Source organism: Lonchura striata, chromosome 3 (assembly GCF_050655825.1).
Source record: "Lonchura striata isolate lonStrDom1 chromosome 3, ASM5065582v1, whole genome shotgun sequence".
NCBI classification, from domain to species: domain Eukaryota; kingdom Metazoa; phylum Chordata; class Aves; order Passeriformes; family Estrildidae; genus Lonchura; species Lonchura striata.
Window position 1 is genome coordinate 56988756 of NC_140705.1, and position 18118 is coordinate 57006873.

The following is an 18118-nucleotide window of genomic DNA, read 5'->3' on the forward strand; positions in this document are numbered from 1 at the left end:
TTTTTCATAACTAAAAATGCAATATGTGGTGCTATCTGTGGATGATGAATTCTCATTGAGATTCTAGAGCTCAGAGGTCCTTCAAAATGTATGGACTGCTGCTCTGACTCAGGGAACAAGGCATCTGATGTGTTGGTGATGCAAAGAGAGAGAAGTGTGTGGGTGGAGGAGGTTTAAGAAAAAATCTCTAAAGTACTCTATTTCTTAGACTTTGTGCTTCACTGCAGGTACTGAAATCTGAGTTCTGATGGGTCATGTATGTCATGCTTGTAAGCCAGCTTTATGCAAGGGAGATCTTCTACAGTGTTACCAAGAAAAGCAGTCCAATCAAAAATGCTTTCAAAACATTTTTGTGGCTGCTGCAGTTGTTATAAACTTGCTCTTCCTTCTACTTTTTCTTCTTCATCGTCTTGCCCAGTATTGTGAGAGTAGCATGACTTGTCCTGCTGGCCATGAGTTAGTAACAGGTCCTGGCTGAGAGCAAAGATTTCTTATGAGCTGTCACTTCTGTGGGGCTGGGGCTTGGCTTGATGCTGGCCTGGGAGCAAGGAATCAAGCCACCATCCCCTATTGATTTCCTTGGCTGGCTCCAGGAAGATGGGTTTGTGTGCTATCACTAGGCTGCTTTTGGAAAGCAGTTAAAAGATAGCTCTATGGACTAAGTGGGTATTTCTGCATTTCAGGAAGAAGAAATGCCAGAGGTAGAAATTGACATTGATGACCTTCTTGATGCAGCCAATGAAGAGGAGAGAGCTCTCAAATTACAGGTAATATTATTTTATAATTTTAAATCAGAGGGTGGCTGAAGTAATGCATCTGGATCAATATCTTGTGTTTGATTGAATCCACTGTAAATGTAGAATTAGAATGGAGAGATTCCTAGATCCAGTCTAGCATAGTCTACCAGACTGTTCAAAGTTAATCACAATCATTTTAGATAAAAAAATTTTAGAAGGTAGGTGATAACACTAGTAAATAAAAGTTCAAAGAACCCAGAATAGAGGGAAATATGCTAAGCCAAATTAGCCTTATTCTAATTTTACAAGTATATAAAATAAAGAACAGAAAACATAGGAAAATGAAGAACAGCATATGAGAAAAGCTATATAACTGAGCATCAGTTATGATGACTAGATACTTTCTGTGATTCACTTCAGCAGTAGAAATGTGTATACAGACCAGAAATCTTCCCTTGTGCTTAGACTATTGGCAGTTATTTCTGCCTATACTAGAAAGAAATTGGAACCCATCAAAAAGTTCAAAGAAAGGTAAGATGCTCAGAAACAGAAATTAGTTGGGAAATTCAAAAACTATCTGCCAAAATTAAACAATTTAAACCAGCTCTCTAAACTTTTGAATCTTGTGTAAGGTAGGAGTTGATGAATGGAAGGATGAGGGAGAAAAGAAAATAAATATTATTGCCTTAATATAAATCTCTCTCTAAATCAATATATAAAACCAACAGCAAATGTCTCCATTTATAATCTTTTCAGATGCACTAGGAAAAGAAAAGTTGTTCTAGAGTCGTGGCTTGCCCTCAGCTTGCCCCTGGGAGTTGACTAATGTGGTGCTTCACTGCAGCACATCTCATTTTAGTGCCTGTTAGCACCCTTTTCCTGGTGCCCGCTGGCCAGCCACAGAGACGTGGGGCATGGCCCCAGGCTGTTTACTCAGCATTCATAAATAGCTGTGCTGCTTCTGCCTAAACTAGCTGGGCAATCAACTAGCAGCCCCCTGCTAGGATTGCCCTGCTAGGAATAAGGTCTCCATTTCTGCATTGCAAAGACTCTCATGTCCTCACAGAAAGCTGCCTTTCAAATGTCTGTTCCTGGGAGAAATGTTCTTGGATTTGCCTCCTCTTCTCAGTTTTTCTTGAAGACAGGGATTTTGTAACTTCTTACCTGGAGAAAGAAGCCATTATTTCTCTCCTGGTACAAATCATTCTGATCCACATAGGGAGCAAAGGTGACTTGTATAGCTTTAGGTTTTCAGCAATATCTTTATTCAGTGATTCCTGTTCTTGCTTCTTTCTCCCCTCCCTGGCCAGGGGATGATTCATACCATGACTTGTTTATGTTCACTATTACTCTGTATGGATACTGACACTTTCATATTTTGCTTCTAGGAAACTCTTGTAGATTGCTACAAACCAACAGAGGTAAAAGACTTTTTTAAAATGCTATTTACCTGGGGAAACTGTAGTTATGTTCAAGCAAAGTAACTTTCTTTTAATTCTTATGATTAAGTAATTAGATGAATATTAATTGTAGCTGATAGACTTGGACCTTTATATCCTAAAAATGTTTGTGCCTGTCACTTAGCTACAATAGGAATGAGATGGTACCCTGTGAAGGAACTGCTGGTCATTCCAGCTGAACTATCAATATTGTTTGCTGTAATGTCCTTACTGACTATACTGACTTGATACATGAAATCTAAATATAGTTATCATCAGATGGCTAAAATATTTGCATGTTGGACTACACTCTTCACTGTGAAATAATTTAATTTTATCTAGGACAGTACAATTTATTCTGAGAATGTTTATGCAGATATGCAGCTCAGCTAATTATATGTGTGAATGGACTTGAATAAAATTGTGAGTTAACCTGTTCTAGCAGGATTTAGTTACTCAGCTTTCAGCTTGTGTATCTATTAATGTGTCCAGTGCCAATATAGCCTGCTTTTCATACAGTAAAGTGTACTTACTAGGAACAGTAAATATTGGAAAAAAAAAACCTTCAACTCATTGTAAAAATCAAAAGTCTATGTCATAGGTCACTTTGTTAGTTCCATTTATAGAGTCAGTTGTTTCCCAGAAGTGGCTGCTGCACAATATTTAATAGAGGGGTTGGCTTAGAGAATTCCTCTTGTCAGAGACGTTTCAGCTGTGCATGACTAGAAGCCAGGTGTTTGGTTTTGAAATAAGGTTGCAAATAGGTTGGTTCTTCTGTAATATCTGCAGCTGTAGCCACATAAACTGGTGGGGCTTAAGGATAGACTATCCGGAATAACTGCTGGTACAGTTGAATAGGTCTATGAGCTATTTTCTTCAAGGCTTTTCCATTTTTTATTCATTTCCATGCTAAATTGGGAAGATTCTTCAGAATTGCTATTATAGTTGCTGGTACAAATATTTTGACAGTGGGGAATTAACCCAGAAAGACTCAACTAATAACACCTGTAGAGTTTGTTGTATGTTGTATCTTGGTTGCCTTGCAGCAGGTAACAAACCTCTTCCATTATGGAGATGCCATAATACCAAGTCTTCAGCTGTCTCACTGTAGTAATGCTACACTAGAAATGACCTTGTCAGCCTTCTCCAGCCTTCTCTAAGCAAGTGCCATTGAACCTTGGTGCATCTTCTTAAGATAGGTGTGAAGATGGATATGGCATGTGGAGCCTGGCATGGTAAGAGAAAGCTGGAGTCATGACTTGGTGGGAGGAAGAGTTTGCCAAGGGTTCAAGAGACAGTCATGTGCTGACCTCTTATCTCTGTGTTATCTGAAGGCAGAGGAAGAAGGCAGAGATCCAATACTTTTTTTCCTTCTTCATTAAACATGCTATATGAATGATTTTTTTTTTAGCTGTGAAGATTGACACAATGCAAGGACAAATTTCAGAGAGCTGATAAGGGTACATGACAGATGTCAGTGAGTGTTCCACTGGAAACCTTGGTTGTAGAACTACAGGAAAGATTTGTGTCATACTGGTAAATTAAGTTGGTGTGGTAGTTTGCAGGAAACAGCATCCTGGACACATTGTTGTCTGCCCTCAAGGCACCTGGATCAAGGTGAGATTTTAATACTGAACTGGTGACCCATGTCTTCAATCCTTTGTGGATGGGATGGAGGTAGCTCCCTTATCTGTGAGAATTGTCATCCTCCTTGACAATCTTTAGAGATAGCCAAGCTGAGAGGGTACTAAATCCGCTCACTCTCTACAACTAGCTGAAAGGAGGATGTAGACAGGTGGTGTTGGCCTCTTCTCACAGGAGCTAGTGATAGGAGAAGAGGACATATCCTCAAGCTATGGAAAGGGAGTTTAGGTTAGACATTAGGAAGAAATTCTTCAAAAAAAGTGTTGGTAGATATTGGAATGGGCTGCCAAAGTGATAGTGGTGTCACTACTGTGGAGGTGTTCAAGGAAAGGTGCTTTGTGCCATGATCTAGTTGACAAAGTGGTGTTTGTTAGTAGTTTGGACTCAATCTCAGAGGCCTTTTCTACCTTAATTGATTCTGTGAGGATAGTTTCCAAAATGATTCACATCCCAGGATGTGTTTTACTTATCTTCGTCTATGGCATGGTGAGCCCAGTAATACTGCATGACTGCTAGCTTAGGCCACTTGTATGGACAAAAGAGCCTTTTAGTTGACTTAAATGTGCTATATAAGGATCAACACTTTGTCTAGAAAATCTCCAATATTTTTATATTTGCAGACCATTCAAAACTATTGAGGTAGTTGGCTTGTGAAAGGATGTTTAGAGAATTTGTGGAGAATGGATATGAGCAAATGGAATTTCTCTTGACAAATGAAATACAGTCTGTCAAGTGCACTAGGGGTTTTTTCACCAAGAGTTTTTTTGCAAAAGGTAGTAATCCCTAACTGGGGGAAAGGTTATGTAATATGATGTCCCTGCTATTCACAACAAAGAAAAATAGTACAGGCAAGAAGCTTAATAACTCAAAGCTCTTACTCAGCTGTGAAAAAAACCCTCTAAACCTGCAAATGTATATGTGAAGTCAGTTTTGCTCAGTATCTTCCATTTAGGTTAAAGGTTAAGCAGACACTGAGGAATGTTTTTACGTATCCTGGATTGATTTTTTATCAGGAAGCTGAGTTATCTATAACTCAGGTAACTGAGTTATCTATAACTAAGTAAGATAACTATAACTAAGGTCTCTTAAAACATGGAAAGAGTTCCAAACCTCTTTAATAATTTGGCTAAATACAGTAGCTGACAGTAACTACTGAGGAACTGTTACAAAACCTTTCTTCTAATGGAAATACAGCTAGAGTGTTGAATGCGCTTTAAAATATGAAAAGCTTTTCTTAGGTAGCAGTTATGGCTGTTTTAATTTGTATTTAATATGCTTAATGTGGGACCTTTATGTAAAGAGTTATTATGTACACAAAGGATTTAGTATCTGCTAAATCAGTACCATAATTAAATTTTGGATCTGAACTTTTGTGATTGAAGAGGAGCAGGGAGCAGCATCCTCTTCCTGCATCATCTATGTGCCAGAGCAGTCAGTTCTTCATGCAGTCTCACACGTCGCTTGTGGAAAATCCCACTCTGGCCTTTGTTGAGTTGCTGTCTCAGCTCTGTCTGATGTTCTCTGTCATCATCCAATGGTGGAGAATCTTAATGTTCTCAGTGAATATAACAGATTTAAATATAATCTGCAATCTTGATGATGATGTTTAGATACTTCCACAATAGTCTTATTTAGGATAGGAAGACAGTTGTGATTGTGAAATCCATGAGGCTTTTTTCAAGACTTGTATTTTGAAAAAGGCTGACTAAATCTGTATTGCTGTTATCTCTGCTATTGGTAACAGCAAGGCCACTTATTTAGACTGGGCACTGGAGAAAATTTGTAATATTTGTGGCTGATGTGAATTAGTGGGACAATCAAAGTGATAACAGGAAAAAAGGCAAAGAAACTCTTAAACTGCCATGGGAGAAAAATCCAATGAGTGGGTAATTTTTATGCTCACTGGCTCCAAAAGATGCAGCTGAGCAACACAAGGTCTGCAGATAATGAGTTTTTGAAGAGAACTGAATAAATTAGATTTGCAGTTTATTTACTTCTTTATTTTCCTATAGAAATATACAAAGCTTCAGATGAATGGGCTGGAGATCACTCTCATTCAGGCAGGATTAAATCTATTTTGTTATTATAATTCTTCACTTAGTGCAAAATATGGGGAAAAGGAGATGAAGTTGCATCATTAAAGGAAGTTGCATTGCTGGAAACTTCTAGTAATAATTTTTAATATGGTTTGCAAACAAACTATGTTGAATTGTGCATATTTTCTGGGTAACTTGAGCAGAGATTTAAGTTACTGACTACTCAATTACTTCAGTGGTTGGACTATTTCAGCAGCTTCTAACACTTGAAAAAGGTAGAGATGCATTTGCTTAACTGCATGTTTCTCCAAGTTTAATTCCTAGTTGGAGCAATGACAGGCTTGTCATGCAACTTTTAGAGTTGTCTAGGCACTGTAGTTTTTAAAGATAAAAGCTGTTTTGTATATGTATTGACATAATGTATGTTTTAATAATTGACATAATGTATGTTGTTAGTATACAGGTATTAATAGAAAGGTCAATGCTTCTGAAACAGAACCCATAACTTTTTAAGGACCTTATGTTTATTTTGGTCCTAATATGTTATGAGTTATTTCCAGTTAATGTTCCTATTTGTTTTTTCTATGTAATTGCAAAGCAGCAATATGTAGGGATACCCACAAGAAGCAATAGTCACTGCAGATGTGTACTAAAGCCTCCATGCAGTGTGCTGCCTTACATCTGGGCAAGCCAGGGCAGCTGATGGGTGGTAAATTATTAAGACACAGCAAATGTATTTTGTGTCCATACTACTTGAAATTAAATAGGAGATTTGCTGAGAAAAAAAGGTTAGAAAACATGCTTGTTTAAAAGCAATGCAGGCAGATGAATTTCAAGTAAAACATGATTTCTTGCTTATCCATTTGACCACTGAATTCAGTGAACTAAAACTATTTATGTGCCTGCTGAGATCTGCCCTATTTTGTACTATAGCATTGGAGGGAATTAAGCTTGCATGTTTTCATTTCTCCAAGTACTCATGAATACAAACTTCTAAATACCCACAGCAATATCAGAAGGGAAGAGCAAGTGGTGATTTGACACGTATAAACTGTGCTTGTTTACATGCTGCTGAATTGAAGAATAATTGGGCTGCAAGTCTTTACTGTAGCTTTGTGGTATGGAGCTATTGCTTTATACAGAGCTCACCAAGAAGCTGAATTGCTACAAAAATTTCATGCTCTGGACACTGATGGTGCTGGGGCCTCATTGGGGAGGGCATGTTGAGGGCATCATTCAGGGAGGCTACAGAGATGCTGCACTGGTTCTTGCTTATAGAAGGCATCTCCTGGTCCTGCTCTCCCAAAGCGGTTCCCTTCTCTCTGTACAACTGGCTTCAGCAGGTGTTGAGAAGGTGTTTGGCAGTAAGCTGGGTTATTATTTAGGTTCTTCCCAGGTAGCTGGGGATCACTCTCTAGGCTGACTTTAGTCTTTACATCCAACTAATAAAGCCATCTCCAAGAAATGGCCTTGGGCAAACAGTTAAGGAAATCTTGGTTTTTGACCTGGCTATAGGGAAGTAAAGCTGTGAAGGAAAGCTGACTTAGGATTCATTTCACGCTCTAGTGAAGCAGGAAGACTAGAAACTCTAAATTTTAGTTTAAAAACTAGTCCTACTACATATGTACTGTTTGAGGAAAAGAAATCTGGAGAGGCAGTCTAATTAGTCTCCAGAATTAATTGGAAGACTTGAATAGGAAGCCTGGAATTCATTGTCTGTCAAATGACCTCATTAAAACAATGAGTCACATCACCAAAGCAGAGAGGTGATTTCCTCCCCTTTCCTGAATTATCATTTCACCTTTGTTTTTTGCCTTTATTTTTTTTTTTTTTGCCAAAGGCTGAATATTGATGAGTTCAAATGAACTGTAGATTTAGTCTGTCTCTCATTAAAATTTGCCTTTAGAATTAGAAAGATGTCTTCTAGAAACAAAGATTTAGTATTACAAATTAACAAGATCCTCAATATTTGTAATAAGGGTGCCTTCTTGCAGAAAATCTGTAAAAAAGAGTTTTAACTAAGTTTGCATGCATTTTTTCACTTTCTAAAAACTTTATTTTTTATTTTATTTACCAAGGCAAAGTGCTGGTGTGAGATTTTTCTTGTATTAGAAGTGCATGTAGCCTGTGTATTCGTGGCTATAACTCTTCAAGGAATAATGAACAAGTTCTTGAATCCTTAGCTGAATTATTCTTGTTTTTTAACTCCATGAATTAAATCAGTGGGTATAGGTAGATTATTCAACCTGTATTACAGAAGTGTTTTTAATATAGATATGTATATGATCAGCTTTCAAATGTCTGATGCTAAATTTCAGCGTATCTTGTTAGGGGGATTTCAGTAAAATGCTCTGTGTAAAATGATTTTTGTGTACAAGGTAGAGATAGATGTAGATATTAAGTCTTGACTCAAATGCCCACAAGGAGCAACGCTGAAATTTTTGAGCAATGGCTTAAGAAAACAAAATGGTTATTGGTGACATAAACCTGAGTTGGTTAGTTATAAAGTGAAGGTTTACTGAAATGCTGTGAGGTCACTTTTCCTGCCTGTGTGAGGGAAAGTATGCATCTTTTCTAGAATGTTAATTTTCCTTCATGGGGAAGGAAAAGCAAAGCAAGAAAGGCACACGCACAACTGTGTTGATGACAGCCAGCGCCATATGAGTGTCAGATGCAAAGTGATACTTAAATCAGAAATTTGCTGAACCAGTGCTGTGGTTTGGGTGTCTACAGGAAGTGCACAACAGCACTACTGCATTATGCAAAAGGTCTGCCACATGCTCTTGTTGGGCACCACAGACCCTTATTTCAAGAAATAAAAAAGTTCCTTGGGGATAAAGCCTTTAAAATTATTATATGTACTTCTTCACATTAATTCCTTCTCTGCCTTAATAGTTACAGTTGCTTCAGATCTCCTTTAGGAGGTTAACCCTATAATTTTGTTTATTTTGGCAGCATTAGGAAGTTTCCAGGTAGTGTTAAACTTGCCTGAAAACTTCAAGCAAACAAAAGATGGTGTTTTTGATAACTCCTCTAAATTAAGGGGATGAATTCCTCTCTTTTGCTATAATGTCATATTAAAAAGTAACTGACCCTTGGCTACATTTCATATCTAAGGGAAACTTGCTCCAGACTCTACTGAGCTGTGGGAGAATGGGCAGAGGAATGGCAGGGTGGGATATCCCTAATGACTACAGAGTACCATAGCTGTTCCTGTCCACTCTACAGATGTCCCTTCCCATAAGGCTCTTACTTCTGTGAAACTGCTGGAGTTTCCAGATGCAGTGTCTTCTTGTAGAGTATTTGTGGCTTGAACAATTTAAAAAGTTTTTCTAAAATAACTGCACTTCAGCCCATTCTTCTCCAAAATTGTCTTAATCTGGTGGGATTATAGTTTGTTAGTTTTTTAAATGGAAAGATTTGCTGAGAGGCAATACAAATGATACTAATCCCAAGTAAAAATCCTAAGATGGCTTTATTTCTCTAATGATTGTACTGTAGGGCTTTATATAAATTTGATAGTAAAAAATCCTAAAGTGTGTTTGTGTTTCAAGCAGCACCATGTCATATAATTTTGCATTATCTATCAGATCCTTACAGTGATGATATGATAACACAGAATTAATGCAAAGTTTGTTGAAAGATATGAATTTTTAGAGTAAGCATGTCTTCCTCCTCTGATTTTTTGGTGGAGAAGTACTGGACTGTGACAAGTTTAAAGTGAAATTGTTGCAGTGGTTTGTGCCTTTGTCAAGTAAGACAACTTCAAGAGGATGGAGGGAGAGGATCTGGGGGTCTTAAGACACCTGTTTTTCTGATCATCTTATGAGGCTCTCTGTCCAGATGAGAAGCATAATACTGATATGCATAGATGTATTCCTGAAGTGGCCTTCACCTAGTTCAAGTTCAAACCCCACTGTTGTGTAGCTGCTCTGCCTTTGCTGCTGTTCTTTGCAGCCACAGGTAGTATGGATGCAACAATAACCATGGTGCAACAGTATATGCAGTTCACTATAGAGGTGCATAATCTGTCAGGAAAGGAAATTGATTTGCTGGGACAATGGTTCCACCAGAAAATCCTGACATATTTCTCAGGTTAAAATACACATTTACATAGACTTTCCTTACTCAAAGTGTAGCACCTTGCAATACGTGTTTCAGCCTGACTTTTTTTGAAAGGTATTGTGTTGTCATTTAAATAGTGACTTTGTTCACTGGAATTTTTAACTTCAAGCATTCATCCAGGAAATCATGTTTTTAGTTGGTTCATAGAATCATAGAATGTTTTGGGTCAGAAGGGACCTTAAAGATCATCTAGTTTGACTGTCAAGGGCCAGGACAACATCTGCGAGGCTCAAAGCCCTGTCCAACCTGGCCTTTCACATCAATCTAACTGAATAATTACATTCCATGTTTGCAGCTAGCTGATTTCATAAGAACCATTTCATAGGCGTATACACAGTACTATGGATAAACATTATTTTCCCAATGTGACATTAAAGAAGTCATTTATCTTTTAATGCAACTGCAAGAAATTGTATACTAAAAGTGTTTCAGAGATGCAAATCTATAAGCTTCTGCTCTCATATAGTTTAAAAAAGAGGAAATCTGCTGAAATGGGGAAAATATCACTGTTAATATCACAGAATAAAGGGTTGGTCCATGAATTGATTTATTGTTTTCTGGGTTTCTTGGGGTTTTGTTTTTGTTTTTTTGGGTTTTTTTTTTTTGAGGAGGATTAGTTTGTGTGTGTTTGTTTGTTTTCGAAATAGTGTCATTCACTCAGTTCTGCAACCAGTTTAACCCATGATAAACCAGTGGTGCTACCTCTGGCTCCTTGTTCCTTCCTTGGACTTGCCCAAGCATTAGTGTGGGCTGAGTGGTGGGCCTGGTCAGAGAGCTGAGCCAGCATGGAAAGTAGCAGGGCAAGAGGAAAAACAGCTGAGTCTTTTAGCCAGATCAGCTTTCTTGTACAGCTCAGTATGCAGCCAACCAAAATACTGGTTCCAGCATGGAGAGTGGCAGGAAAAACACCTCTTTTGGCAAGAATGCTGATTTCTGTGGAGACTTAAACTGTGGAAGTCTGCTTTGACTGTTTGCATTGTATCCAGCCCTAGTTTTTGCTTCATCCAGTAGTTGGTATAAGGACCTGTGCAGTAAAAGCCTGAAAGATGGGTTATAACTGAGCCAGCACAGTCACAAGGAAAAGCTCATTGTTCACACTTCTGCTGGATGGGAAGGATGTGTATAAGGTTCCTGGCGATCAGGTCAGGGAAATTCCAGCTTAGTAGTAAAAGCTTAAATAAAAATGTATCATTCACATTAAAAAAAAAAACAAAAAAACAAAAAAAAAACAAAAAAAACCCAAAAAAACAAAAACAAAAAACAAACTTGATTATAGTATTATGGGATCATTCAAATTACTAATATTCTCTTTTTTTTTTTCCTAGGAATTTATCAAAGAGCTGCTAACTCGGATAAGAGGAATGAGGAAACTAAGTCCCCCTCAAAAGAAGAGTATATAAATAACTCAAAGTAATAGCACTCTGTAAGAGACATGGCAAGGGAAATGGGACTTTGAATACAAGACCTTTATTAAAATAATTGTCTTTCTCCACAACTTTTTTGATTTTATTCAGTTTTGACTCAAGGAATTTTTTTTGTGTGTTTTAAGGGTTCTTTTTTAAGTGTCAATTATTTTTTATCAAAAATATCAACAATTTGGATGCTGCTCAACTTTCACCTGAGGATTACTGAAGCAAGTGAAGAATCCAAGAGTTAGAGATGAGGGGCAGCGAGCCTATGTGGTGAACCAGAAGATCTTGTAAATTTACAGAGCTAGGAGACTTCTCCTTGCAACTAGTTGGATAACGTTTCTTAAGTTGGTTGTACATTTAACTCATGGATGTCAAGTTTCTTGTGCTTGTCTGTACATAAATTTTAAAGTGGGTTGTGAATACTGTTTCACATGGATAGAAGGAGAAGTTTGTAAATTATTTAAATGGTGGTTATTGAAAAATTGCTATCAAAAGGTACCAATTTAGATTACTAAAATGAATGCTGCCATTTTTCTAAATACCCTTAAAGCAGCCCAGTGAAGAATCTCATCTTATCTCTTTGTCTCACAGCATATGAAAATTGGGAATTTTAAGGGCTTAATTTGTAGACTTAAAAGTTATTTGATTGACTTTGATGCTTTGCCAGGATCACTTCCTCTCCACATCATGGTGTCTTGGAGCTGTGCTAACCTATACTGAATTTGGGCCTGCAGTGATATCTAGAGAAATGTTCGTGACCATTTAAAAGCTGGTTCATGCTGGAGGAAAGGCAGTGATACCAAAATGAATTGCAAGTACTGTATTTCATTTAATGACATGGTCTTAATCAAATGCAGATTCCTCTCCTATTAAGGTAAGCAAGGAGTAATACAGCCTTTGTTTATGGCTCTGCCCTGAGAAGTGGGAGACTTCTTAACTTGGGCTCTCTTACTTGTAAGAGCAAGAGCAGAGATCCCTGCTCCCTTCTGGAAAATGTCCTAACTAGAATGTTTGATAAGCTACCATTTACTGGTAGGTGACATTAGTCAGGCATTTTATATCAAGGGTGCTCTGAACATATTTTATTTTTCAAAAAAAGTACATGTTTGTGAATTTTATGTATACTGGCAAGCTTTTTTAATGTATTTAATTTTGTAATGTTTACTGATGATTTTATTTACCAGATATTTACTCAAATAAATGGTACAACTTGTGACTTGTTACATGTACACTTTACAAGAGTACTGTTGCTGAGTAGGTTTGTAAATGGAATTGCTTGTCAAAAAGAGAAGCCTGTAAGGTGGTAAGTACATGGGAACTCAGCTGTATAGACCCTAACTGGCTTTTAATGTACTCAATATCATAAGCCCTTGCCCAGGATCCCTCACATGAACTGGGGCACAGCTTCACTTTTGAAAGTCTCCTCCAGATGAGGCCTTCCTTCCCTGTGCCCTAGGGAATTTAAAAAGGGGTGGGGGAAAAAAGCTTAGAAATTCTTGCAGATAAATGCTGATAAATTCAGATTATTTTTGTCCACCAGAGATGGACTGTAGGGGAAGGCTTACACTGGGTGGCTTTCGGTTTCCTGGTGAAGGTGTGGCAGCACCCCTGAGAAAAGACTCACCTGCAGCACTTTAAATCTTTTATCTTGCTGAAGTTGCACTTTATCTCTGGTTTGGACTCGCTGGCAATTCTCATGTTCAGGGTTTTGAGATGAAGTCTGAAACAGCCCACAGTTTGAACAATAAGGATTCTAATAATTTTCACATTCACAGATGCATTTTGTGACCTCATTGACAGTTTCAAATATCACTTTTTTCCTAATGGTGTGCCAAATCAGATGTCAATTAATGGCAACTGTACCAGTTCTCTCATTACCTATGGCAAAAAAATAGTATCCACAAATTTTTTTTAAATGTTTTTTTTTTACTAAAGGCTGCCCACCTAACTGTACTCATGACATATTTGTGTCTTTTATCCTTTTCATCTTGCACTGAAGTAGCTGTGCAAAGTAGCAGTGAACCCCTTCTAAAACCAATAGGTTGCCTCATGGAGATGGGGCTAAGTCACTCTGAGAAGAGTTTCCTCCAGCACCACAGGTTTTGCTGTCTTAGAAGTGTCAGTGAGCAAAAAACCAAGCTCTATATAGCTTTTGTTTGCAGCTGGCCTGATTTTCCTGGGCACTTTCGGGGTCTCATTCTTGCTAATTTTTACTTAATGGAGCTACTCTTGGCCTTGGTGTTGGTGAGGGGGAAATTGGCCCATTCACTAAAGATTTAATTGTGCTTTATGTCTTTGTACTGTGTGGGTGTTCTTGGCTCAGGGCAATATTCAAGGAGCATATAAATAGCACACTGTTACTGAAACAACTTGAAATTAAATCTTACAGCCCAGTCTCTTCACTGTCTTGGCTGAACAGCTTTCGTGAGAAGGGCCAAGATGCTGCAATGAGAGCTTCCTCTGGGCTTTTTAAGGGGCTAATGAAAAAAACTGAAGTTCCTTCTTATAAATATGTAGTGAACCTGAGATTTTGTTTTGGAATTGAAGTGCCTTTGCAGTGTTAAAAACTTGCCTGCAAGAGCATGTGTTTCTGGGATCTTCTTCATGACATAATTAGCTTTTGCGTGTTTTACAGCAGGACCTGACAGTTGGCTTAGAAAGAAAAGCAAAGTGCTTGTGTAACCATACGTAGTGTGCTTCAGGAGGCTGCAGTGGCAGGGCGGTGTATTCCTGTGGCACAGAAGAAAGGACATGAGCCATTTGCCTGCCAGCCTTATTTTTGTTCCTTCCCCCCAACAACGGGGTTTACTCCTGAAGTTGCCATTCATGCAGAATGTGTGGGGAGAGTTTCTCTATTCTCATAGAATATGGCCAAGAAGAGCAGGAGCAAAATATCTGCCCTGTTTGTGCACTTGAAACTCTTTGACACAGAGTCTTAGAATTTTTAGTACTTTCTGCTGATAGGTAAAATAGCGTATGTGAAATTGAAATTACTCAGCAATTTGTTTCTAATGGTTTTTCAGATTCAAGACAGTCTTAAGGTAAACATGCAGCTTCAGGGTAAAAAAAAATTATTGCCAGCCACGTCAACAGAAAACTTATTATAGTGGAAGCTAGAAGCAGATGCAGGTCTTATTCAGAACAAACAGCTGAACTTAAAACTCTGGTGAAGTAGTGTAACAAAAATAAAAATTGCTTCTTAGCTGCATAAGATTTGTCTTTGCTAACATCATGCACAGATTGTATACAGGTACTGAGTAACTACATGCAATACTTTTCAAAAGGTGTTGAGATTTAGGGAGGAAGCCAGAAAAGAAATTGGATGTCAGGAAATCCAGGAAAAAACATCAATAAGAAAATTTCTTGTTAGGAAAACAGAAGAGCTTTGTGTTACTGCATATATTTCTGTATGGAAAGAAATGAGAGATGTCAATGCTTTCATGTATGGGGGAAAAGCATGAAGAAGAGAAATACCTGGAAGATAAAGGACTGAAACTTGAAGTGTTGAAGAAAATAGAGCATCCTGATGGTGATGAGCCCTTTGAGCTTGCTGCTGTGGGAATAGGTGAGATTGACATCTATTAGTTTCTCCAAACTGAAATTGGATGCTTTTCTAGATAAGTTGTCATTGGATCAGTAATTCAGTTTCACTCAAGATAATCAAAGGCCTTAAAATTCTAGACTTCTGCTTCATGGGGTTTTGTTTTTTTGGTGTTATTTTTTTTTCTATGATTGTTTTTGGTTCTGTTTTGGGTTTTTTGTTTTATTTTTTGATTGGTTCTAGATTTTTGTTGAAGCACAGGAAACTAATAGGAAAATTATTTCTATGCGTTATGGTGATGTAACGACATGCTTATGTAGTGATCAAATCAGATCACTAATACTAGCTACACATTTTATATATAACTCAAGTACTTTTTACTTGGATTTCATGGTACTACTTTTATTTATTTATGGAAGTAAGCAATTAGGAATTGTAAATGTAATTAAAGTTGCTGTTGAAAGCTAGAGAGAAAGTGAAGAAGAAAAAATGTAGTAAGTGCTTAGTGCAGTAAATTTTATTTTTTGCCACTGGCAGATTCCGTCATCAGTGAGTAAATAGAGTGTTTCTGAAGTTTTAAAATTGCTATTTGTAATAATCAAACCTAGAGCTGATGGGGTTTTATTTGTTTTGTGGGGGTTTTTTTTGTGGAAGTAATGACCAAATTCTATGAACTTACACTGTTTACAGACTTTTCTGTTTTCCAACAAAAACGGACATCAGTTGTTTAATGAAACTGGGCTATTAAAAAAAATATCCTAAAAATGTATATAAGACTGAAAGTTCTTTTGGAGATGCAACTGACAGCTTTTGTTTGGTAGTAAACTGAGATGTCTTATTGAATTTGTATTTTAGTTACTTTTTACCTTCTAAGATCAAAATCAAAAATATCCTGTGGTAGCCCTTAGCAGAGGTTTTAGTCTGCCTAACTTTATATTACTGGGTTGGACTTGAAGCCCATAATTACTTGGCAAAAAATGTAGCAGCTGATCCTCTTCAAGGACAGAGACTTGTTTTACTACCCCTTCTAGGGGGAAAGGGGATGAGAGCAAAAGAGGCTTTTCTGCCTTCCTAAAGGATCCTACATTCAGTGTCAGCAAGGCTTTGGATCTTGCAACAGTTTTGTACCCAGTTTCTGCCACTAACCCAACAAACTGTGTATTTCCTGTTGTGCCTTTCCAGACTTCATTTTAAGCCTGCCAAAGCAATAGTTACTAAGTCAGTTTTGGTGCCCATTGTCTCCTGTACCTCATGGTGTGTTTGCCAACAGTCTTTGCATTATTTCCCCCCATTCCTTCAAATTTAACAGCTCAGTTATTTCTCTTATAGATTGTTTACTACTACTATATAGAAATGGAAATGTGTCATGGTGCTATTTCTGTCACAATGTTTCTGCTGTCAGTACCAAGTCAATCCAAAAGACTAGAGAAGATGCTGTACATTTTAGTGTCTTCTGATTTATGGGCTCATACTGCTGGAGTTTACTTACTTTTTGCATAATTTTTTTATTTCCTTAAGTAAGTTTTCATCAGAATATGTATGCAAGTCAGCCACAGACTATAGGAAGAAAACAAAGCTCCTAGAAGTAATCAGTTTCTCTTGCATTCTGAGAAAGAAATATAAACGTGGTTTTCATTTTTCCCCCCAAATATCTGGAAGATGCATTTGCAGTGCCACAGAAATGTTCTTGTTTAAAAACCTCAGGGTACAGTGTAAGTGATGAAACAAGGGCTGAATGGCAGACACACCAACTCACCAAATGGACACATTCCTTGTGTCCTTTATGAAAAGAAAAAAATAAACCCACATCCATATCTCCTGAGCTCAGTGCTTGTCAGAAACTAACCTACTTTTATTAGGCTCTACTGGGCTTTCTGCTGGGTCCAGACAGGTACCCTGTGGTGATGAGTACTGGTCCTTGTAGAATACTGCAGGTATGAGCACATTTCTGTAACTGCAGAAACAGCTTATTACAATACCAGCTAAATTGCTTAATCCTGAATCCAGTGTTGGGGTTGTTAAGAAGCCAGTGTTTCAGGCAGAGCAGTAGGATGTGTCATCACCCTTTTCCATTTTGCAGTGATTTGTGATGTGTATAGTCTCTGCTGCCACTGCCACTAAGGAATACTGCAGTTTTTCAGGCATTAAATTAGGAAAGAGCATGTTTTTATTTGGGAGGTGCACTAGTTACCAACCCACACATAGTAATAACTTTGTTCCTCTGATATAGGTACCTAAAAAGCACACATTTCAAATAGGTGTAGCTGTAAGTATGCTGTTACCAACTGGCAGTGTCTGGTTTAGTGAGAAAGTAAAGCTATTCAATGTTCTTTTTTCTGAACTAATTTAATTAATGCTTCCTAAACTCCAGTTAACCTTTTAATATAGGTTTCATAGTCATAAGAAAAGCTTTAGCACATTTGGGGAATTTTTCTGGTGCTGGTTTAGACTTAGAACCAGGCACAAAATTATCTCATATTGGAAAAAGGCTATAACTTTTTTGTAAGATCCCCTTCCTTAAAGTTGTCTCAACAGTATTTCTGTTTCCATATCAACAATGTACCACAGTAGTGCTTGTTTTATAATGGTAAATCCTTAGAATTTTAATAATTTACCTAATTTGTTGGCTCTTTCTTTTGTCCTCTGATGTGCCTTGGCCAAGAGCTGATATTTAAAGTATTGATTATTTCTTCATCTGTGAAGTTGTGCATTCAGCTCAGCACTTAATTGGTATGAGGCTGGGTTTTTTGTGCTTGGCACATGGACAATGTGTTTAAAAATATGTCAGCTTCTCAAAATTAGAAGTTTAATGCCAGCGTTGAGTGAAGTGATAATTGTTTAACATTTTCCTTTCTTGGTTACCTTTGAAAACTGAATAACCGGAGTGCTTCCTGAAATTAGCATGATTTTTTCAGTTCTAAACTTGTTAGCTGCTTCCTAATTGAGTACTTGTATTTCTTACAGTTTTTATTTATAGGAGCATTTAGTATCTGCTTTAACAACTTTTCACCCTCCCTCAGAATTCTCCTCTTCTGCTCTCATCCTTTTGCAAAAGAAATTTAGGTATGTCAAAATTATGCCACATCTGCAGCACCAGCAAAGATAAATAGGCAGGGATTCAAGAAAGATCAAATAAATCAGACTAAGCTGATGTATTGCTGTGTTTTCTGGAGAAAGTTAGGCT

At 37.6% G+C, this 18118-nt stretch overlaps 1 protein-coding gene across 2 annotated transcripts in view; it reads left to right on the plus strand.

The window, feature by feature from the left end:
* Positions 1-12622, plus strand: part of PPP1R14C (protein phosphatase 1 regulatory inhibitor subunit 14C) — a 51537-nt gene extending 38915 nt beyond the window's left edge. The window contains exons 2-4 of one of the 2 annotated variants that reach the window (XM_021540621.3): positions 684-767; positions 2126-2158; positions 11307-12622. In XM_021540621.3, the coding sequence (XP_021396296.1) occupies positions 684-767; positions 2126-2158; positions 11307-11381 (192 nt within the window). In that variant the 3' untranslated portion in view covers positions 11382-12622. The remainder of the gene's footprint in view (positions 1-683; positions 768-2125; positions 2159-11306) is intronic. The other variant, XM_085576554.1, reaches the window with a different exon arrangement.
* The last annotated feature ends 5496 nt before the right edge of the window (positions 12623-18118 follow it).